This window comes from Mauremys mutica, chromosome 1 (genome assembly GCF_020497125.1).
Source record: "Mauremys mutica isolate MM-2020 ecotype Southern chromosome 1, ASM2049712v1, whole genome shotgun sequence".
Classification (NCBI taxonomy): Eukaryota; Metazoa; Chordata; order Testudines; family Geoemydidae; genus Mauremys; species Mauremys mutica.
Window position 1 is genome coordinate 204,683,419 of NC_059072.1, and position 23,837 is coordinate 204,707,255.

A 23,837-nucleotide genomic window follows, 5' to 3' on the forward strand; every position below is an offset into this window, starting at 1 on the left:
TATTTTTGGGGGAGAAAAGCGAGACACATGAAGTCTGCACGTGCATAGTGGCACAAAATTCCTCCCAGAATAACTGACTGTGCTGGTGCAGTGGCTTCTTCAGCTCCCCTCTGTTGGGTTTATTGTTTGCTGTTTCAGTTCACTGTCTATGAAGCACAGCATGGACCATGACCTTGGAAAACCAGCTGGGTCTGTGCAGCATGAAATGGAAGCTATGTGACAGATTCTCCCTTCTGTGCATTCTCTCTTCTAATTATCCATGTAGACCATCTACCTGGTGGAATCCAGGCAACAGAAAGAGAATCAGAGGAACAAACATTCTAGGTAGCATACTTTCCCTCTCACATAGCCTCAAAAATATTACAAAATAGATTAGTTAATGCTATTAGAGACAGCCTTAACTATCCCTTCCAAACTCTGTGACTTCATCAGAGGGACTGCAAGGTGCGGGTAACTAGATGGTGTCAGCTAGATGCAGAACAGCAGCCGGGCCACCTGTTTTGCCATGGCTGGGGCAAACCTATGGAACCTGCAGAAGAAGAATGCCTCTATGCAGCAGTCCAGGTATCCACAGGGTTAGGATTAAGGCCAGGATTTCCTGTGGATACACAGCCAATGGGACAAGAGCAAGCTGCTTCCCCTGTCTGCACTGAATCTCAGCCAGTTCTGCACTGAGGACAATTACTGCCTTGGAAATCTCTCTCTGTCCTGACCCTGCTAAGATTCCAAGGTATCACAAGTGTTCCTCTCCTTTCACATTTTCCTATGGGATCACAGAGATCCAGGTTAGGACTAGGATGAATTGAAAGAGCTATTTGAAGACTGCTGAGAGAAGAATGAACACTGGGACTCACTTAGACTTATGCTCTGGCTTGTGAAGAAACAGCAAAGTCAGTGCAGCTAACACTCCCAGCATGAGCATAAAAAGCATCAAATTAAAATGTAAAAGAAATGACAGCATTACTAGAAAATGTGATTCTATTCTGAAATATGACCTTCTTATTCAATAGACCTGTTCCCTGGGGGTATTCAGAATCACAGCTCCTTAGATTAGTGACTAAAATAAGATGTTACTCCTTTTTACTCTTCTTAACGCTGCAGAGTCAACACAGCTAATAATAAACTGGATTCTATGCCTTCTTGTACATCACCATCAACAGAACCAGCTTAGTCCTTAGGTGCACCCTTTGCAAACCTACTGAAGACAATGGAGTTGCACAGGTGGTGCTGAAGAAATGAATTAGCCAGAAGAATCTTTATTACTAGTGGTGATGAGTAAGACAAAACCCAGTTTGAATCTTCCATCCTGTAGTGTAATCTATTCCTCAGTAATCCATTTCATGATTACTCCAATTGGGCTGGGATTTAGGCAGACACTGAGTGGGGCAGCACAAGCTGTGTATCTCAGTTGGCAAAGCAGAGAGCCAGGGAGTTACAGAACATATATGTGTCCAACAGCCTCAATAAAGAATCGCCTAGCTGTTTACTACAGCCAAGTCTTGTCTCTCATTGCTACACGTCACTGGTAGAGTTTGTAAGGGTGGCAGTTAGAAATAAACATGGTTTTACTTGTAAACTGAAGAGGTTTGGGCTTGGAGACTTAGAGAGAAAATAATCACAGAACTCCAGCAATGCTATTTGTAATGAGCCGCACTTTAAAGAAGAATGACTCTTTAATTTACAGACGTAAAAAACCTGTATGTGAAATCCTGACCCTAATGAAGACAATGTGAGTTTTGCATTGACTTTCAAAGGTTCAGGATTTCACCCTGTGCTTTTGGAGCTAAAGGTTGTGAGTTCTATCACTGATATATGTTTAAGAGGGTGTGAGGAATCCATATGTGTTGAAATGATCAGATACTCAGTATTTTCTGTTAAAATCCATCAGCTGCCAAATCTGAAGCTGGGTAATGAGACAAGTCCACCATTTTATGAAAAAAAAGGACGAGTTTTATTTTTAGCAGGGCTTTAAAAGAAGATGTGTTTAAAATGATATTGTATAGCATATCAGTGCCATTTGTGCATATCAGTTAATCTGTTATTTCCAATCTATTTTAGAGATATGCACTATGGCTAAAAATGTTAAACAAAAAATTAAAGCTGACCGATTAAAACAATGAATCTACAATTATTTGTGCTGGTAATAAAGCTGTAAAATAGTTATAAAATAAGACTATGGTGTATGAATAGGTAAGTATTTTTAAAATAGCTGAAAAATATAAAATAAGTCTATGTGTGGTTTATAAAAATAAGTATTAAATAAACAATTACTCTCATGCTGTATGAAGTGCCATGTAATCAAATTGATAGATACTTCCTGTAATGCATGTGGATTAGAGACAAAAAGCTCAGCTCCCCTCCAGCAACCTTGACTCCAGCCATGCCTCCCTCCTGAGTGCACCTTTTATCCATGACTCTGCCTTTTTAATAGTCACCAATTTTCTCTTTCCTCTTTTAAAAAATTGATCATACTCTTAATCTACAAGGCCTGTACCATACCCCCACTTTGTTCATAAGTGGTTTTGCATTATATTGTGTAGTTTTTGCTCATGTCTTCAAAACTAGGGAGGGATAGAGATGGATGCAAAGACATCTTCATCAGGGTTAGGATGCAGGCAGAACCAGTTGTGTTCCTAAATCTGCAGCTAGAGAGCTAGAACAGGAATGTATTTGTTCATCACAGGTCATCTGCCATACAGTGCCATGTATCCTCATGATATTTATATAAATAACAGAATAAATTACAAGCAGTGTAATAACCAACCTTCCTGCATTTTCTGCGTGCATATGTTCTGCGCAACAAAATAATCGCTCAAAGTGAGTAATGATGGGCAAGTCAGAGAGAAAAGTCACTTCAGTAAGAGGAAGATGAGGAAGACTGATTGTAATCTTTTCCTCCCATTTTATTCTATGGATCTCCTGTGAATGGTGGGTAGGGATCTGTCTCTTCTCTGACTGTACAATCACAGGAGCCAGCAGACAGAGCATGTATAGCGGTGCATGCAAAAGTCACAGCATGCAGGGATTATACCACCAGCAGATATCCATATGTTGTGTTTGACACGAGGACAAACAATGTAATGTAAAACAACGTAATACATCTTTCCTATTGGTGGATTGGTGTACAAGCCAAACCTGGATCAGATACTGACTACCTTATGAAGTAAGTTTAAGATGTAGCGTCTAAAACAGTGGTGGACAAATTTGGTTCAGGCAAAACAAAAGTCGAACAATCCTTAACCTTTGTCAATTCCCCAAATCAAATAATATTTTAGGGTCCAATTGGTTTGGTTCCCTGGCCAAACATAATCTTACTTCCTCTTTCCCCACAACTTCTTTAGGTCCTCTATCTCCCCGTCTTACTTTTACAGAAGTATTGGCAGACCTAGCCGAATCTGTGCCAGGCCCACTGCACTTCTACTTGAACTTGTTGGGGGCGGATTTATTTATAAATGCCATTTTTCCTCATATCTGTTGAACTAGGCAATTTTCAGAGTTTCCATGCGACCAGTAAACACTATGAAAACTAGTTTCAGTAAGATGAAGAGTGTGAAGCACTTAGTCAAAGGCAACGCACTTAAGGATCACAATTCTTCCATAATCTGCTGAAGTATTATGATTTCGTATGGCATTGCGTAAGGTGTATCAAATCACGCAGTCTCTAGGGTACCCAGTAATAGCTGTGCACAACAAAGATAGCTTTTCAAAGGAAAGCGATGATAAGAGTTTACATAACCATACTTTCCTAACATAAAAAAAAAATCCCCAGCAGTGTGTTTTTCTATTACACACACACTTTTACAAAAATAGACCAAATGAACTTGAAAAGTAATTTAGAAGTCAGTCTAGTCTACTGTTCAACCATTATGATTTGTCATGTAATTAAACCTTCCCTAATTACAAAAAGTGCATATTATTTCTTTGTCTACCATGGAAATATTTATGCAATAAGTAAAGAAAAAAATTAACAATTTTATAGCTGAGATGTAACCTTCTGAGAAAAATGGAATGTATAATGGCAACAAAGATACCTCCTAAATAAGGCAGAGGAAAAGGCAACACTGAAATCCTTCAGACATTCGAGGTCATCAGCAGAGGTGGCACACCTTCCATTTCAGTCCTCACTAGGTACAATAGGCCAAACTAATTCTGCTTTTATACTTCCCTTAGCAGGAAATCAGAGTGTTGTAGTGAAGTCATCTTACTCCACATCTTAATATGGTGGAATAGAAGACAAGAGCTAACTGACTTCCATTTAGTATCCTTTTAGCGTGCTGTTTTACTTAAATCGCTCCTTCTTCCCCATCTCTAACCATCCCACAGACAGAATCTCTTCCTCTTATTCACTCCCAGTGGAGCATAAGGCGTCAACCATTCTCCTCCATTCATTTCGTTCTTGAGCGAGGCAGCAAATTTCATCCCACTTCATTCCCATGCCTTTCATTTCCTCTTCAATGGTCCTTTGCCACGTCCCCAATGGTCTACCTCTCCTCCTTCTTCCTTGTGGTGTCCATCGTAGGGCAATATGAGGGTGTCTATCAGTACCCATTCTCAACACATGCCCCAACCATCTCCATCTTCGTTGTTTGACTTCATCCACTATGTTGTTAATGCCCGTTAATCGGCTCACTTCAGCATTGGTGATATGCTGCGGCCAGGGTATGTTAAGAATTCGCCTAAGACACCTTCCTTCAAAACCCCGAAGCCGACTTTCTATCTTCTTGTTGGTCCTCCATGTTTCCACCGCATAAAGCAACACAGAGCGGACGTTCGACCTGTAGATCTCTACCTTGGTTTTCATTTGCAAGATGGCCGACCTCCAAATGTTCTGAAGTCTATAGAATGCAGTTGCTGCAAGACCGATTCTGGTAGATATCTCCTTCTGAATATTACCATCCGCCGATATGTAACTACCAAGATATTTAAAATCGTTCACCTCCTCCAATTCTACGTCACATACTACTGTCTTCATCGAGCTGGCTGTTTTTACTTTCATTGTTTTGCTCTTACCGGCGTGGATATTAAGTCCCACGCACCTTGCTGCTCTACCTACTCTATCAGTCTTCTCTTGGCGGTCCATCTGAGAGCTTGAAATCAGGGCGAAGTCATCCGCAGACAGAATAGCTGATTTATTTTCAGTTAAATGACCCACTTCATGGAAGCAGCAGAATAACCTGCTTTAATGATTTTCCTTTCTAAATGTATTACCTCATGTGATGAGCTGAGAGCCTTTGTAACCGGCTATGCAATCTAGGTTTTAATACAGTATATTTCTGATAGATGTCACCATACACTGTTGAACTACATATATAGTCCACATTTTGCATAAGGTCACGAGTCCTTAGTCTTTTGCTCTGCTTTCCCATCACATCTGAAGTCCTGCTACTCTTCCCCTCTGTTTTTCCACCAATGAAATTCTGCTCTTTATTCCTCATCCGACTTTGAGCATGAGACACGTGTCTTTGGTCTGTCTCCCTTTTCCTATCCTGACATTGCTATTTCCCCCAAACAGGGAGGCTTCTGTCACTTGCTATTGTGATGCAGTTTTCCAGGCTCTTTCTGCTTCCCAGTTTTTATTTAATCTAAATTGGTTCATTCACCACCTCTTATATAAATGGTAATCTGTTTCTGCAAGCAATTAAGGTTAGCAGTCAGCTTTAAAATGTAGATGCATTTTTGTATTTTTCTCTGTTTTGCACAATGAAAAAATATTCTTCCAGAATGAAAAGAAAAGAGAGTATAGTTCACAATGTTGTGCGGTGTAGGGGTCCTCTACTGGAATCTTGGACAGAAACTGGGATTTCAATGAGAGTTCCTTTTCTGTTTTCATTTGTGAATCAAATTCTTCTGTTTGAAATATTCCAGCCAGATGCTGCCCTTTGGAATCAAAGTGTTTCAAGCTGAAAAATTCAGTTTCCCTTTGCCTAAAGTCAGCAGAACTTCTATCAGAGTCTGCCCTTGCAAATTGAATTTGGCTGTGAGAAGTGCTGGCAAATCTGCACTGCAGAAACCTACAGGGTCATTTGATGGATGTATTGAGTAGAAGTGTGCACAACATGGCCAGCAATAATTGTTCATTTTTTTGTTAATTCAGAGTGGTTTATTGTGGCTTTTATATACCCAGTGGACTCCCAAGAATTGCTTTTACTGGAAAGAACATTAACTATATTTAGGCATGGCAGAATTTGATTTTTAATTTTTTATAATTATAACAGATATCATCAATGTTTATTCTGAAGCTTTTTTTCCCAGTTTTTGTCCATTTAAATTTTCACAGTTGCAGGAAATTATGTGGAGGTCAGACAATAATGATTTAATGATAGTACACTTTGAGATTCAAAAAGTTAAACCTTTATAACCATTAACACACAAATGGTCAACATGACATGTGAACAAATGCTCCTTGTGCCCTGGTTCTGGTCTCAGCTCCCCCCTTGACACACACAAGAGGAAATTCAGTTCCATCTAGTTTGCTTACCTTTAAAAGTCTTGCTCCTCCTGGGGAGATTTGTAAAAGTCCCCCCCCACACACTCACAGGAGCTGGTTAAAGGAAATGGGGAATGTCCATCCTGCTTTCTGGCCTCCCTCCTCACCAAGAACAGCCAGGATCCCAGCAGCAAGAGAAGGTGCATCCCAGCTTTGCCTTTTAGTGATCAAAGGAGGAAAGTTCACCCACTGGGAGAGAGCAGTGGGAGCTGGCAAGCGGACAAAGTTTGCAGAAGTTCCCCAGATGGGAAGATCACACAAGATGGCGACAACGTGTTTTAGAGGCCATTTTCAGGAGCTGAGACCAGAACCAGGGAGAGGGGCTCCAGCTCAAGAGAAGGGCTCATCAGGGGCGTTAGAGAGAAGGGTCCCACATTAGCAGAGGAAAGGTCTCGTACTGGGGGCAGTCATGCAGTGAGCATCCTGCACAGCAAGGCTATGGAGAAATGGGGACCATGCGCAGGGGTCCATTATGGGGCACAAGGACAACAGGAGAAGTGTGATGCCTTTTAGGCAGTCACCCATCTCGTCTCAGCGCTGCCTCCCAGTCTGTGTGCAGGTCTAACCATTCTGGGGAGTGGATGAACTCTTGGGCAGCAATGCCATCGTGAGTGGTCCCCTGACTCCTGGGAATCCTGGAGTTGAAGTTGTCTTGGCTGAAAATGATCTGGGTTTGGGGGGTAGGAGGACAGGGTGATTGGGTACTAGGAATGTTTCTGCTTCATCAGGCACTGGTTCTGATTTACTCCAGATTTCAAATGCAGTGGCAGCGGCCGGGATGAGTGGCCATGAAGCTTCCCTCTGGAGCAAGAAGGCAGCCTGAACCCATGAGGGGGGTGGTGTGTTAAGGCTGGGGGCAGGCATCAGGCTGGGGAGCAGCTGCGCCACCCTTCTGGCAAAGGCAGGAAGGGGAAGAGAGGCCACCCCCTGCAGCGAGGGTCTCTGAAAAGTGAAAAACAATGCAAATGATGAGCCTCCAAAGGGAGGTGAGCCACACCTGGCATTTGCCTCTTGCATGGACAGCCTTTTTTCCCTGATGATTCAGGCAAATTATTCTGGGGAGGCTTAGCCTCCCCAAGCCTCTTATACATGCCACCCATTATAAACATAGAGTAATTAAAGAGATGTAGTCAAAGTTGGTCACCTTCATCTCTCACCTATTCTCTTTTTCCTGGTATCTTTTTGCAAACTCTGTATCACTCTGTTAATGTGGTGGATTCTCTGCAACCCTACAGGCAGCAGTTCAAGTAAGGGGGTGAAGTGCAGAGCACTGATCCTCTCCCTTTACTGAAAGCAGAAAGAAGGTTCTCCCCTTCACACTTTCTACTGGTCTTGGAGGAGATCGACTCCCCTAAAGCTCTACCTTCTCCTACCAACTCTTCACTGAGTGATGAAAAAAGGACAAATGAAGAAGACTCCTCAGTGGCAGCAGCAGCAGATGTACCTGGCCGGGGGGGGGGGGGGAGGGGTTGGGAAGAGAGAGAGTTATGGGACTCCAGGTCTTCTTGCCACGAGGTGGAGCTCTACCAGCACCTGACAGGAATAGAAGAATTGGCGAAGCTGAAGGTCACCTATTTTTCTTCTTTCTTCTCCTGTAAGATCTCTTCCCCTGCCGATTCCCCTCCCTGCCAAGTGGGGAAGAGAGGAAAATAGGCAGAGCTTGGTGCCTTTAGCCTCCAGGAGAAAAGGGAGCTTCTCACACAAGTTTCCCCAGCCCAGCCAAAACAGAGGTGGTTGGTGGTATAAGGATTATCCCACTACATAGTTGCACCCTCTATGAGTGCACACATGCACTCACGTACGCGCACGCACCCACCATTTTTGTTTTGCTGGCTATGGACCTGATTGAAGATAAGGACTCCTGCCAAATACATTTATTCCTTTGTCCTCAGACCAAGTCCCCCCACAGAAGATGATACCGGGCCACTTTGTTACATCATCTCCAAAGCCAAGATGGCATAAACACCACCACCAAAACTGATGAGCGCCTTCTTCTATTTTCATCTACTTTATGAATGCCTACAAATTAATGTATGGGACTGGGAGGGGGTAGAATTTATGGATGAGTGCAAAATTATATTATGGTTGCTGGGCGTAAGTGAGGGAAATATCTGGCTCTTGTTTAGGACACTGTTTTCAACTGTGTAATGTCCAAGAAGTGCCTATAATAAATCAGTGAGTGTTTTTTTTTTCTCAAATGAAAAATGTAATAATGGGGGCTTTTAAAACAGAGCTCTGCCAACTCCAGGGTACTATAGCAGCAGCATGCAATATGAAAGCACTGTTCTATTTACAATCGCTCTCTCTCAGTTTAGGTTTCAATAGACGATGGTAAAATCCTTATCTGAGGATGTTTTTATGACAAACCAAACAAACAAAACCAAACAAAAAACCAAAGACATTTTGTCTTAACAAAAAATATCAGGCTGAGGTCTTGTGGTCTTGTCTTACCCTGAGAGGATGCCTAAATTGTGGTTTACCGATGCTGACAATTTGGTGTGATTGGCCATCACTGTTCAAGATAGAGTGCTCTGTACTGAATAGGAGGTGCTGCTGGGAAAGTCATAATTATTTGAATCAGTAGAGTTTTATGGAGGAGTTTACACAGCCTGCCCTTATGATTTTTTAAATTTATAATGTATGCAAACAGCAAAAGGGTCCATATCCATAGGCTCTAGGAACCTTGCCATTACATCACAAAATTGCAGCAGCACAATGCAACATAGTCCAACACCAGCAGTGGCTCTAGTCAGTCCTAGCAGAACACTCACATTTACTCCACAAAATGTCTCTGTAGCATAAACCACGAGAGAAGCATTTTGACCCTAATAATCAGGTGTTAGCAAAACTTTGAGGTTAACACAATTTGTGAGACAACAAAAAAGAAAAAAGAAAAAAAAAAAAAAGGTTTGCCCAAGAAAGAATATAATCAGAGAGAACCTTCAAAACAAATACCAGTTACTGGATGTATTGTATGGTGCTTAATCTCCCTGCAACATAAACCCACGTACAACAATGTTTCCAGCAAAGAAGCTGAAGGAGGAAATGTGTGAGAAGTAAACAAAAAGAAGCAGCAGCACCGCCTGCTGTTTTTTCTAAACCATAGACACAGTTACTTAGTAATTAACCTGTTTGAAGCATCACAATCATGACCTAAAAAATACAGGCAAGGTCTGGTTCAGTAAAATTCAAACAACCTTCTTTGAGCAACACCTACTCCCTTACAGTACGTCTACACTTACCTGCTGGTTCGACGCGGAGAGTTCGACTTTTCGGAGTTCAAACTATCGCGTCTGATCTAGACGCGATAGTTCGAACTCCGGAAGCGCCGCGGTCGACTCTGGTACTCCACCTCGGCAAAAGGAGTTGGCGGAGTCGACGGGGGAGCCGCGGAGTTCGACCCCGCCGCGTCTGGACGGGTGAGTTGTTCGAATTAGGGTACTTCGAATTCAGCTACGCTATTCACGTAGCTGAATTTGCGTACCCTAATTCGACCCCCGCCCTTAGTGTAGACCTGCCCTTAGTAGTCAGTGCAGTACAACCAATAGCTAGTTTAACACCAACAGCAACACACCATATTATCAAGATATTTTGGGTTTCAACAGAGTGATTTTTGTAATAATGGCATTAGGGATAAAAATGTCAAAAACTGCGTAAAAGCCTAAGTCCCATTTCTAAAGGGCCAGATTTTCAAAAGTATTTAGGTGCCTGAACATGCAAACAGACACCTAGTGTGTTTCAGAAGCATCTAGGCAGGTTAGGAGCCTATTTCCCATTGATTTCAATGGGAGGTAGGTGCATAATCTCATAGGTGCTTTTGAAAATCGCAAAAGGGTCCTGCCTGCATCTTTAGATACCTAAATAGCTTTGAAAATTAGTCCTTAGGTTCCTAACTCACTTTTGAAAATGAGACTTGGGCACTTTTGAATATTTCCCCATAGGCCTCAGAAACAACATTTTTATTGCATCATAAACTACAGATATGTTCAAAGTACCATGGTTGATGAATACTCTCATTTAACATTCCCACACCCTTCCGCTACATAGAGAAATAAATATAAAATGCAATAAATAAAGGGTATTGATAAATATGTTACATTTGTATCAGAGAGACAACTATTGATGTTTATAAAGAATAGATGTTCCCCCAGATTTTAAAATAGCTGGATTCCTTCCTGACTGAGGGAGGGAGAAAGGCATGAGATGGCTAGCCAATGTTCAATTCAGTTATCCCTTGTCACATTTTCAGTAAGTAATAATGTGCATATATAGGATGGACAAATGCTTCTGGCACAAATACACATATTCACAAGCAAATATGCTCGTTCACACATCATTACACTCATTCACAAATGAATGCCCAAGCCAGAACTGTAGGAACACAGATTCAAATGCAAGTTGGAATTAGCAAATATATTCATAAATAAATGTTTCCACAATTTGCCCAGCTCTAATTGTGTCACAGATAGCTGGCAGTTGTCCTTGTGAGAACCAACTAAAAAGCTTCAGAACCTGTGCCTTTAAAATCATTCAACCTTGGAATCCTATGATTTGAAATGATTTGTAAATTAGTGTGCTGTATTAAGCTCTAAGTACTGTCAACAAGAATATATATGAAAACAGCAGCCCCTCTTAATGGAAAAAAACATTTCAGAGAAAGGAAAAAAAGGGAGAAAATTCAATAAAAGTGTTAGGCACTAAACATCTGGAAATGTATATGGATCGATTAATAATGAACTTCTAAAGTTGTTTTGTAGAACTTACTGTGGGATAGGGGTGTGAGCAGAACACTGTGTACTTTCGGATGACACCATTTAACTTAAATGGGGGGAGCCAGGACACAAATACTGTGGATGGTGATGCTGCAGCTGCTTTAACTCCAGCAGGAGGACCTGGAACTGAAAGAGCAAAATGTATAGTTATCAAAGTGGACCAACACAATCGAAAAAGACTGACCTGTACAGTACAGCATATCTAACAAGAAAACAGCTCAGAGGTCTTAATGTACTCAAGAAATGGAAAGAAAGGGGAAGAAATCCTACCAAGAGTCAATTGCATCCAGTGAAGTATTTACTATAATTAATATTTTATATATCATTCTCCCGCCCACAAATATTATTGAATCTTTGCAGAGATTACATATGTGAAATTATGTGCTCTACATATTTATAATATAAATGTGCATATATTTATATACCTCTATATCCACACAATTATTTATTTACAGTAAATCCTTATGTATTGCATCACAAACTACATGAAAAAACTAATTAAGGCTGCATAGTTAAACACTCAAGTCAGGAAATGTCATATTTAATTTTCTGTGTACAACATTAACCCTGCCTCCCTGTGTATTTGCATTATGAGAAAGAATTTAATTATATGCACTCATATTTCTTAAGCATACAATATACTGTATAATTTTTCTACAACTTCAGATATATAGGCATAGCCTCTTCCTATTGTGTACAATTTGTATATGTGAGAACGTCCATAAAATATTAAACTTATATGAAAAGTACGCAATAAATTGTACTTATTACAACATGCTACAAGGTCTATTTAGTGTGAAAGCCGTTTGATTTTTTTTTTTGACAGAAAAGTTTTCCACTGAAAAATGCAAGTCAGTAAAAAATCTAAATGTTTTGTGGGAATGAGTCCATTTCAACAAAATTTTCTATGGGAAAAATTCAGAATATTTCATATTGATAATGTCTAAACATTTTGTTTAGATAGTGTTGAACATTTTCATTATCATTATCATTTCAACTTAGAATACATTAAATATTATTTTAATTATAGATACACCCGTAACATAAAAATTAAAACAAGATTTTCAACACTATCAAAAAGAAATGTTTTGATAGTATCAAAACAAACCATTTTGATGGTTCCAAATACATTTTTTTCTGAATTTTTGAATGGGGAATTTCAGCTTATTGTTCTGATTCTGAATTTCTTTTTAATGTTGTAATTTCCTGTGGAATGAAAATTTTGGTTGCTGATCTGGTCTTTTCAGTATCATAAAAAAATTGCTACTAAATACATACCATCTTAGGGCCTAGTTCTGCAAGCTGATCTGCATAGACCAGAGGTGAGCAAACTACGGCAGCCTGTGGGACCCTCCTGCCCAGCCCCTGAGCTCCTGGCCCAGGAGGCTAGCCCCGGCCCCTCCCCCGCTGTTCCCCCTACCCGCAGCCTCAGCTCACTGCACAGCCAGCGCAATGTTCTGGGCAGCGGGGCTGTGAGATCTTGCCTGCAGTGCCAATGCAGACCCACGGCCGGACCCAGGTCTCTGTGCTGCGCGGTGGTGTGGTTGGCTCCAGCCGGGTGGCACAGCTGCCTGTCCTGATGCTCTGGGTGGCGCGGCTGTAGCGCCGCCAGCCACAGGTGCTCCAGGCAGCACGGTAAGGAGGCAGGAGCAGGGGGGTGGATAGAGGGCAGGGGAGTTTGGGGTGGTGGTCAGGGGGCAGGGCTGTGGATGGGGTTGGGACGGTCACAGGGTGGGGAACAGGTGGCTGAATGGGAGCAGGGGTCCTGGGGGGACAGTCAGGAAGGAGAGGGGGGTTGGATGGGGTGGTGGTGGGCAGTCAGGCAGGGGCAGGGGTTCCGGGGGTGGTCAGGGAGAAGGGATGGTTGGATGGGGCAGGGGTTCCCAGGGGGGGCAGTCAGGAATGACAGGAGGGGTTGGATGGGGCGGTGGGGCGCAGTCGGGGTGGAGGGTCCAGGGGACAGGGAGGGGTGGATGGGGCAGAGGTTCCAGGGGGCCCATCAGGGGACAGGGAACAGGGAGGATCAGATAGGGAGTGGGGGCCGGGCCACGCCTGGCTGTTTAGGGAGGCACAACCTCCCCTAAACGGCCCTCTGTACAATTTTGAAAACCCGATGTGCCCCTCAGGCCAAAAAGTTTGCCAAGCCCTGGCATAGACAGAACTTTATCCCTGTCCAGATCTCACTGAAATTAATAGGTACCACATAGGTGGTAAAGTCTGCTCGCAAGGAGAAGCTAGTGAGATTGGGGCCTATGTTTGCAGTTAAAATTAGTTTCATAGTTAAATGCCTCAGCCTTTGAAATGCATTTAAGGAAAACTTCAGTTTCTACATGTGCATAGACAGGGCCGGCTCCAGAGCCCAGCGGGGCAAGCACCTGCCTGGGGCGGCCCTTTCCCGGGGGGGCGGCAGGCTGGGCCGGCGGACCTGCCGCAGTCATGCCTGCGGGAGGTCCACCGGAGCCCCGGGAGCAGCGGACCTGCCGCAGGCATGACTGAGGAGGGGACGCTCGGCCGGCGGCTCCAGTGGACCTCCCGCAGGCATGACTGCGGACGGTTCGCTGGTCCCGCGGCTCGGCTGGACCTCCCGCGGGCATGACTGCGGCAGCTCAACCGGAGCCGCCGGACCTGCAAACCGCCCGCAGCTGCGGGAGGTCCAGCCGAGCCGCGCGACCAGTGGACCCTCTGCAGTCATGCCCGCGGGAGGTCCGCTGCTCCCGCGGCTCGGGGGCGCCTCCCGGGCATGACTGCTTGGGGCGGCCAAAAACCTAGAGCCGCCCCTGTGCATAGATAAATCAGCTTTGTAGTACACTGCCACTCAGCTGCATCTAATCTTTTTCTAAACAATGTAAGAAAGCTGATTGGTAAGTACCACCAACTACAATTTTGCTTAAGATGCAGACATTCAAAATACTATGGAAGCTTCCTGTAATCCAGCATTTTCTATTTATACCATATTGAGAATGTTACTAAGAGTCCAAATAAGGAGCTCATCATTATATTCACATCAAAATCCCCCCATCCTCCCCACCAATCCTTGCTCTGAAAGGCTAATTCATTTAGTAGATTCTATCCAATCCAGAATAAATATTGATGTTTGACAGCATTCAGCTCAATATTTATATCCAGCTCATTAGAAATGCTATTTGTTACTGCTGCTGAAGAATGAAACCTGGCTCTCCTGGGTAATTACTTAGCCCAGTGGGAGATTCCTTTATGGTTAGTAATGTCTCCTGAAAATCACTGCAACTAGATAAGCGAGTTTAAAATAATTTATTGCCAAATTAGTGTTTGATCCATGGGGAGAGGTTCTGACGGGAGTGGCTCTTATCTGTCAACTGCTGAAGGATTAATTCAAAATTGATCTAGAGTTTTCCAGACACATGAAAAGCTTTAATTTTCAGCGGATTCCTATATTTTCTCCTATAAGGTGCAGATATTGACAAACTTTAATTGCTAATAATTTTTCATTTTAGATATTAATTCGGAAAACCCTGAAGGATATTGCTGTGACATGTAAATCCAAGTTTGTTTTTAACTGAACGATGAAATTCAATAATCTTCTCTCTCTAGATATATATACAAACATACATACACACATATCCGGCTTCTGCATTCAGGAAAACTACATGAGGCTGTGAAAGTGTTCTATTCTGGAGCATAGAGTTGGTTTATATAATAAAATAACTGGGATGCTTATTAAATGTGATCTCTGAATATTCTGAAGAACCTGTGTTTGGTGGTGGTATGCGCTGCTGACCTTATTACTGAGAGACATGCTCACAGTCCTACACTGGTAGCCACTGTCACCATTGCCACTCTTTTCTATGGAACTAATAGTACAGCTGGGCAGGAAATGTTAGAGTTTTTCCTGCTAGAGTTTTTCAGAGTTTGAATGTTTTTCTGTCCCAAAACAGAATGAAAAATTGAAATCACAAAAAAGGTTGAGAGTTGATAATCTAGAAAAAATACAGACAAAAATACAATAAAAATACAGACAAAAATACAATAAAAATACAGACAAAAATACAGTCAAAACATTTTGAAAATGTCAGAACAAGACTTTGACAATTTCAATTCTTTTTTTCAAAAATGCGCAGACGGAGAGATTGAAACCAACCCCTTCTCATTAAAAGTTTAGATTTCAAGTAACTGATATTTTCCCATGAAGACGTATTTTGTTGGAAAATTCCTGACTGACTGTGCAAAATAGCTTCTGGTTATGATAGGAAAGATAATCCCACATGTTTTCTCAAAATTGGCTAATGGCTGTAGCAATTTTAAGAGGGTGAATTCAAAGGTGATCTTTTGGTTGCAGCCTGAGAATTCCATCATTCTCACAAGCTCTTTGCGTCCTCTAATACCTAACAATGACAAGCTAGACATGGCATGTACTATGGACTGTTTTTCAGTGACTGCCAGGGGTGAGACAGAATAAAGGTGAGTTGGGTGGAAAGAAAGACTCAACACCAAAACACTAAACATGACTCAAAGCTATCCTTATGATTGGACATTAGACCCCAAGTTTCATCCCATGGACAATATGAGCATAAAAACAGCATAGAGATAGCATGTTTCCTGCCATGTAGGAAAGGGAGCACTTTGTGCTGTCCCTGTGGCTGCGTGAAAATGTGTTGAAAGGTGGGAGAGGAAAATTATACTGAGAGGACGAGGATTTAGGGAATAGAATTTACTGATGGTAGAGCGTGGGGATCCAGAGTGGCTCCAGGAGCTCTCTCACAGCAGGTGTGTAGCTGCTATTTTTCTTCACAGTACTAGACACCCAGGAGGCAAAAGTGCCATGAATGGTACATTTGAAGGCTCTATCACCCCTGTGAGAGCAAAGCTTTGCTCTGTACACAGGATTTTGACTCTGCAGTATACAGAGCCAAGCCACTAACGATTATGTCTGGCACCCAACTCTTTTGGGTGGAAAAAAAGGCACTGCTGCCTAAACTTGTATTCCCTCTAGACAAGATGAGCAGAATGTTTTAAAATAAAAAAGAGTGAATTTGAAAAGCAAGACAGAAAGACACATGTATCCTTCTGGATCACCCGAGTCCCAAAAGCTGTATATGGCAGCTATGCAATAATACAAAATCAGACATAGCAGATTAAGGCTGCCACAAGGCCAAATTGGGCAGTATGTACCCACATCTAAGTGTCCCTTTTTAACAGAACCTTGAGTGAGTTAATAGCCCAGATTCTCAGCTTGTGCAAATTGGTGTCGTTCCATTGAAATCAATGGAGCTGTGCTGATTTACACTAGCTGAGGATCTGGCTCAATGGGTCTATCTAATAAAGAATAGAGATTCATTGTTTTAATTAAGGTTTTATAATGTATCATTTCCAATAAAGAAATATGAAGGACATAATTCAATCCCCATGCCATCAAATATAGCTTGTGAAAATGCAGTTTAAACCCAAGGAGGGAGAGAATTAGAAAATCTATTTTAATTTTTAATGATCAGTAAAATAAATCCACGGGTGAAGAAGACACTTGGCTTATGAGTGGCTCCATTGAGAGTGAAAAGGGTAGGGTAAAATGCAATGAATTCTTAAAATAGGAAGTTTCTGCTCCACTTCTCATGGTGCCACAAGGATCTCTGAGAGGAATAATTACTTTTTCCGAAGGATCCTGGGGAGAAAAGCTATACAAAAACATTAATGATGCCACCTTAAAAGGAAGCCTCATTTCACATTCTCAGCTGGAATCTCTCATTTCCTAAGCTCAACAGCAGCTATGTCTGACCTCTGGTGTCTAAAATCAGTATTGATTATTACAAGAAATCCAAATCCAAACTCATTTTCTCTAGCCTGATTTCCTTATCACTTGGGTTACTGTTTACATTTGCTACTTGGGAAGAAAACATTTTGTCTATTTCAGGGCTGCTAAAGCTATTCTAGATTTATGGACATGTATATCAGAGCTGGGAACCCATATTTAAGTGATGAATGGCCACAGTGTGCCTTTATCAATAATACTGGGACATACCAGGCCATTGATTTAAGGAAAACTTCCTACTGATGTAAAAACAAAAAAAACAAAAACGACATGATATAACCCAATAATAATAATAAAGAATTAGGAGGCTTGATGGTAAGGTAAAGACACTCAAGAATAAGTTTATTACTGAAGATTGGGATACTCTGGCCTCAATTGAAGTAGAGATGAGCGACCATAAGTAGAAGATATGAGCTCTCCAGAGCTGAACTCTTCTGAAGATGTCATATATTTACCACCAGAGTTTGTAGAAAGAGCAGCCAGCAGCATTATTCAGATGCTAACTTCCTCAAAGTTCAGGGGTGTTTGGCTCCATGGCTTTAGTTTGGACCATTTCTAGTTTTAACCCTCTCACTATCTTAACAAAGATCTGTACCACAATGAAAATAACTGCAGTGAAGCTGGTACAAGATATGTATATAGATAATGTCACTATTTCATATCTACATATGTTAAATGAGATTCCCTGTTGAAGAATTAAACAGTAGGGCCATTGAGCTGACTCTTGCAATATCTGAAAAATTTGGGCTTACTGGTTTAGGGCCAGATACTGCTTAACACCTCTGTGGTTTTTCAGGGAGGAGGAGGGTTAAAGGAGCCCCCTTTTGAACCAGACACAATCACTGCCTCTGTGCTTTTCAGAATGCGGAGACTGCTCACTCCATGCATCCCAGGGAGCAAGACACCCAAAAGGAGTCAGGGACAGGGCCGCTCAGAGGATTCAGGGGGCCTGGGGCAAAGCAATTTCGAGGGCCCCTTCCATAAAAAAAATTGCAATACTATAGAATACTATATTCTTGTGGGGGCCCCTGCGGGGCCCGGCGCAAATTGCCCTACTTGCTCCCTGCAATGGGCAGCCCTGGGAAAAATAAACCTTCTGCATCTCGGCACAAACCCAGTTTTGAGAAAACTTCTTTACAAGGTATCACTGGTTCTCAGCATCAGCTAGTGCTAAAAGGCACTAAAGCTCATTAAAAGGGTTGGACAAATATTTTCCGTCAAAACTTTTTCTGGATCGAAATCTAGGGGTTTTAAAAAGCAGAAAAAAATCACGGACAATGTCTGCTTTCCTTCAAAATTTGTTATGGGTTTTTTAATTGAAAAGCTGCAATTAGTCTGCCAAAACCTGAATATGATTTGGGGCTTCAGAAGTGTGTGGCCAAATATTTGCTGCTTGCTGAGTTTGATTGTTTAAAGAAACAATACAAGAATTCTGCTTAAAAAAAACCCAAAACTTTTGAAACACCTCAGCTCGTGACCAAATGCCTGAGCCCATCCAGTCAGAGATTTTTCCAGGTTTCTGATACTCTGCTGGCTTCCCTGACTCATATCTGTCTCCATAACTTTGGGTTCATTTAGTTTAGAACATAAGAACAGCCATACTGGGTCAAACCAAAGGTCCATCCAGCCCAGTATCCTGTCTACCGACAATGGCCAATGCCAAGTCCCCCAGAGGGAGTAAACCTAACAGGTAATGATCAAGTGATCTCTCTCCTGCCATCCATCTCCACTCTCTGACAAACAGAGGCTAGGGACACCATTCCTGACCCATCCTGGCTAATAGCCATTAATGAACTTAACCTCCATGCATTTATCTGTTTCCTAGAGACTGGCTCCATGGGGTCCCTCACAAACTGGAGAAGGTTACGGTGGGTTTGTCTTTAGTATCGCTTACGTACATACTCCACGAACTGAGCATTTGAGCTTGTTCCAAAATCTGGGATGAGCCTATGTTGTGAAAACTGAAATGCTCAAAATAGCACATGCATGTGAATGGACACAGGGTGCTAAAATTAAATTAACCAAGGGTTTCTCAAACTGGGGGTCAGGACCCCTCAGGGGGTCACGAGGTTATTACTGGGGGTCGCGAGCTGTCAGCCTCCACCTCAAACCCCGCTTTGCCGCCAGCATTTATAATAGTGTTAAATATATAAAAAAGTGTTTTTAATTTATAAGGGGGGGGGTTGCACTCAGAGGTTTGCTATGTGAAAGGGGTCACCAGTATAAAAGTTTGAGAACCACTGAATTAATCCCTCTCGAGCCTCAGGGAATGTAGGGGAGGGGGGATCTCCCTTGGTAGGGTCGGGAAGGAGGCAGGTGGTGTAGGATATTGCTCTTCTCATGTGATCCCTCCCCCAGTGGCTAATTTTAAATGAAGCTACCCTCCCCTGACATGAATCTCCCTATGGCACTGAAATTAAATGTAGACTATAATTTGGCATTTGAGAAGTGAAAGGGATGGTAGCCCTAATGAAAAAGCTAACAGCTTGGCTCTTCTGCAAGCCTCAAACTGCTGAATGAGCTTTAGGGTAGGGAAGGCTGTGCCTCCCAAACAGCCTGGCCCTGCCCCCTATCTGACCCCCACCCACTTCCTGCCCCCTGACTGCCCGCCCCCCGTCAGAATCCCCGACCCATCCTGCTCCTTGTCCCCTCACCATCCCCCAGAGACCCCACCACCACCATCCTGCGACCCCACCCTGCTCCCTGTCCCCTGACTGCCCCGACTCCTATCCACTCCCCCGCTGAGTTCTGACAGACCCCTAGAACGCTCACGATCCAACCTAACTGCCCTCCCCAACCTCTGCCCCCTCCTTGTCCCCTGACTGTCCCTGGGACTACCTGCCCCTTAGCCAACCCCCCCCCCCCAGCCCCGGCCCCTTACCCCCGGCTCCCCCCCTCCAGAGCTCAGCGCATCCAGGAGCTTCCCGGGACAGCCCTGCAGCGTGGCTCCGGCAGGGCCCCTGAGCCCCTCCCCGCTCAGAGCCGCGTGGTGAGGGGGCGAGGCTGCAAGCTCCAAGCCGAGCGGAGGGAGCTCAGGCCTCGCTGCAGCTCGCAGCCCCACCCCCTGACCACGCGGCTCTGAGCGGGGCAGAGCTCAGGGGCCTCGCCGGAGCCACGCTGCAGCGCTGTCCCGGGAAGCTGCTGGATGGGCTGAGGCTCCGGGTGAGGGGCGGAGACGGGGTCGGGTGGGGCTGGGGAGGGAGCCTCAGCCATTCTCGTGGGGGACCCTGCGGAGCCCGGGGCCTGGGTCAAATTGCCCCACTTGCCCCCACCCCCTCTGGGCGGCCCTGGTCAGGGAGAAGGAAGAGACATGACCCTACCCCTCCGTCATAAGACTGGCCAGCACACATTTGGTGGTATGCTCTACTCTCCCTGAAGGGACATAGAAGCGGTGCTCTCCCTCTGTACCCTCAGGTGCTCTGAGAGGAATTCTGCCTCCCTGAGACAGAATTCTTCCTGAGCTCCCCTGGAACAGCGTGTCCCACTCTTGACATGGGGGCGGAGCCCTCAGTGCTAGGTCCCTGGAATGGAATATTTACTCAAGTATTGCCACATTGGCTTTCCTGTCACCTCAAATGCAAAAGTCCTTTGAGAACATATTACAGTATTTTACAATTTTAAAATTATTTTTAGACATTTGTTGAAGCGAAAGACACATCTATAGCAACTTCAAGCTCATGGCATTTTAGAGTGCCACAACAAGAAGGTTGGTGGTGATTGGATGTCTAACATAGTGAATGTCAGTGAAAATAAGGTAGGGTCAGAGGCTAAAATAGGGAAAGAACAAGTTAAAAATTACTTAGACAAGTTAGATGTCTTCAAAGAACCAGGGCCTGATGAAATGCATCCTAGAATACCCAAGAAACTGACTGAGGAGATATCTGAGCCATTAGCAATTATCTCTGAAAAGTCATGGAAGATGGGAGAGATTCCAGAAGATTGGAAAAGGGCAAATATTGTGCCAATCTATAAAAAGGGAAATAAGGACAACCGGGGGAATTACAGACCAGTCATCTTAACATCTGTACCGGGAAAGATAATGGAGCAAATAATTAAGCAATCAATTTGCAAACATCTAGAAGATAATAAGGTGATAAGTAACAGTCAGCATGGATTTGTCAAGAACAAATCGTGTCAAACCAAACTGATAGCTTTCTTTGACAGGGTAACAAGCCTTGTGGATGGGGAGCAGGGGGAGTGGTAGACATGGTATATCCTGACTTGAGTAAAGCTTTTGATACTGTCTCACATGAACTTCTCATAAACAAACTAGGGAAATACAACCTAGATAGAGCTACTATAAGGTAGGTGCAAAACTGATTGGAAAACTGTTCCCAGAGAGTAGTTATCAGTGGTTCACACTCATGCTGAAAGGGCATAATGAGTGGGGTCCCACAGGGATTGGTTCTGGGTCTGGTTCTGTTCAATAGCTTCATCAATGATTTAGATACTGGCATAGAGAGTACACTTATAAAGTTTGTAGATGATACCAAGCTGGGAGGGGTTGCAAGTGCTTTGGAGGATAGGATTAAAATTCAAAATGATCTGGACAAACTGGAGAAATGGTCTGGAGTAAATAGGATGGAATTCAATAAGGACAAATGCAAAGTACCGCACTTAGGGAGGAACAACCAGTTGCACACATACAAAATGGGAAATGACTGCCTAGGAAGGAGTACTGAGGAAAGAGGTCTGGGGGTCATAGTGGACCACAAGCTAAACATGAGTCAACAGTGTAACACTGTTGCAAAAAAAAAAAAAAGAACGTCATTCTGGGATGTATTAGCAGGAGTGTTGTAAGCAAGACACAAGATGTAATTCTTCCGCTCTAATCCACACTGATTAGGCCTCAACTGGAGTATTGTGTCCAGTTCTGAGCGCCACATTTCAGGAAAGATGTGGACAAATTGGAGGAAGTCCAGAGAAGAGCAACAAAAATGATTAAATGTCTAGAAAACATGACCTATGAGGGAAGATTAAAAAAATTGGGTTTGTTTAGTCTGGAAAAGAGAAGACTGATAGGGGACATGACAACAGTTTTCAAGTACGTAAAAGGCTGTTACAAGGAGGAGGGAGAAAAATTGTTTTTCTTAACCTCTGAGGAGAGGACAAGAAGCAATGGGTTAAAATTGCAGCAAGGGAGGTTTAGGTTGGACATTAGGAAAATCTTCCTAACTGTCAGGGTGGTTAAGCACTGGAATAAATTGCCTAGGGAGGTTGTGGAATCTCCAACATTGCAGATTTGTAAGAGCAGGTTAGACAAACACCTGTCAGGAATGGTCTAGATAATACTTAGTCCTGCCATGAGTGCAGGGGACAGGACTAAATGACCTCTCTAGGTCCCTTCCAGTCCTATGATTCTATGATTCTACGTGCTCTGACAGCCCAAACATATAGTCTTACAAAATGATTTGAAAGGATTTCACTGTCTTTTGGGGTGTGGCTAAGACATACAGAGTGGGAAGCAGCATCTCAAGGCAGTTTCAGACAGAGTAATTGCTGCTGATGAACTAAAGGAGTTTCCAGTGTTGTAGCTGTGTTGGTAGTAGAATATCAGAGAGACAAGGGGGCTGAAGTGATGTCTCTCATGAAAACAAGTTAGTCCAATAAAAGATAAGCTCTTGAAAAATAAAAGATAAAGGTAAAAGATATTCCCTCACCCACCTTGTCTCTCTAAAGGAGTTAAAACATAGCTGCTTCTACTGAGCTCTGGAAGTAGAACTACATTTATGAATCATAAGACGTGCTCCTGCTTTCGCGGTTAATCCGTCTTTGTTCAAAGTAATAAAAAGAACTATGTAAATATTGAAAATAAAAACAAATCTGGGAACAAAGAGCCTGAGTAAAGCTGAGTGAATAATGGAAAGAAATATACATTAAGGGCATGTGTCATAGGGTGGCTCTGCCTGGAGTGCCCTCTAGCAGCAGGCTGTGACAGAACAGGCACAACTGCCTCAGTTTACCTTCTCAGGCAGCCCAAAACCTCCATGACAGTCTCTTGCCTAACAATGTCTCTCCTTGGGACCAGTTTATTACAAAAGCATAGTTCAAACAGCACATAACAACAGTCCCCAAACAGTCCATTTATCACCCAAGTGCAGATAGTCCCTTAAAACCCCAAGACATCTAGTTCCTCAACACTTCACATATCAAACTCCTGTGTCTGCCATCACTCCTGGGCTCTTCTTCAGTTCACTCCTGTCCTTTAACCAAGTCAGCTACCCTAGACTTTCCAGCTGGGATATAATCCACTCTTCCCAGAAGGAACACCCTTCCCCCAGACACTACGATGGAGGGCACCACTGTTCCTCCTGTTCAGTTAACTTTTCATATCTCACACAAACCACCAGATAGGCCTTTCCATTGCTCACCTGGCTCCAGCTCTCCACCACAGAGGTGTCAGCAGATAAACCCTACACTGCTCCCTTACCTTCAGCCCGTAGCTTTGGCTCTCTGGCTTAGAAGTCAGCAGGCAACACCCTCTCTTGCCTCCAGCCCTAGCTCACTGGTTTAGTCAGCCTGCAAACCCAACTTGCTGCTCTCCTGCTTTCAGCCTTCCCCCACAAATCTCCTACAGCTTCCTTCAAGCACCTCCAATCTTTTGGTCCCTGACAGCTCTCACCTGCCCTTTCCCTCATTAACTCCTCCAGGCAACTCCCATTTTATATGGGCCAGGTGCCCTCTTAAAGGTACGTCCACACTACCCGCCGGATCGGTGGGTAGTGATCGGTCTATCGGGGATTGATTTATCATGTCTTGTCTAGAAGTGATAAATTGATCTCCGCCGCGCTCCCCG

General features: G+C 43.4%; 1 protein-coding gene across 1 annotated transcript in view; it reads right to left on the reverse strand.

The window, feature by feature from the left end:
- The window catches only part of DSCAM (DS cell adhesion molecule), a 644,197-nt gene that overhangs the window by 80,159 nt on the left and 540,201 nt on the right, over positions 1-23,837 (reverse strand). The window contains exon 20 of the mRNA XM_045002507.1: positions 11,252-11,385. Coding sequence (XP_044858442.1) covers positions 11,252-11,385 — 134 coding nt within the window. The remainder of the gene's footprint in view (positions 1-11,251; positions 11,386-23,837) is intronic.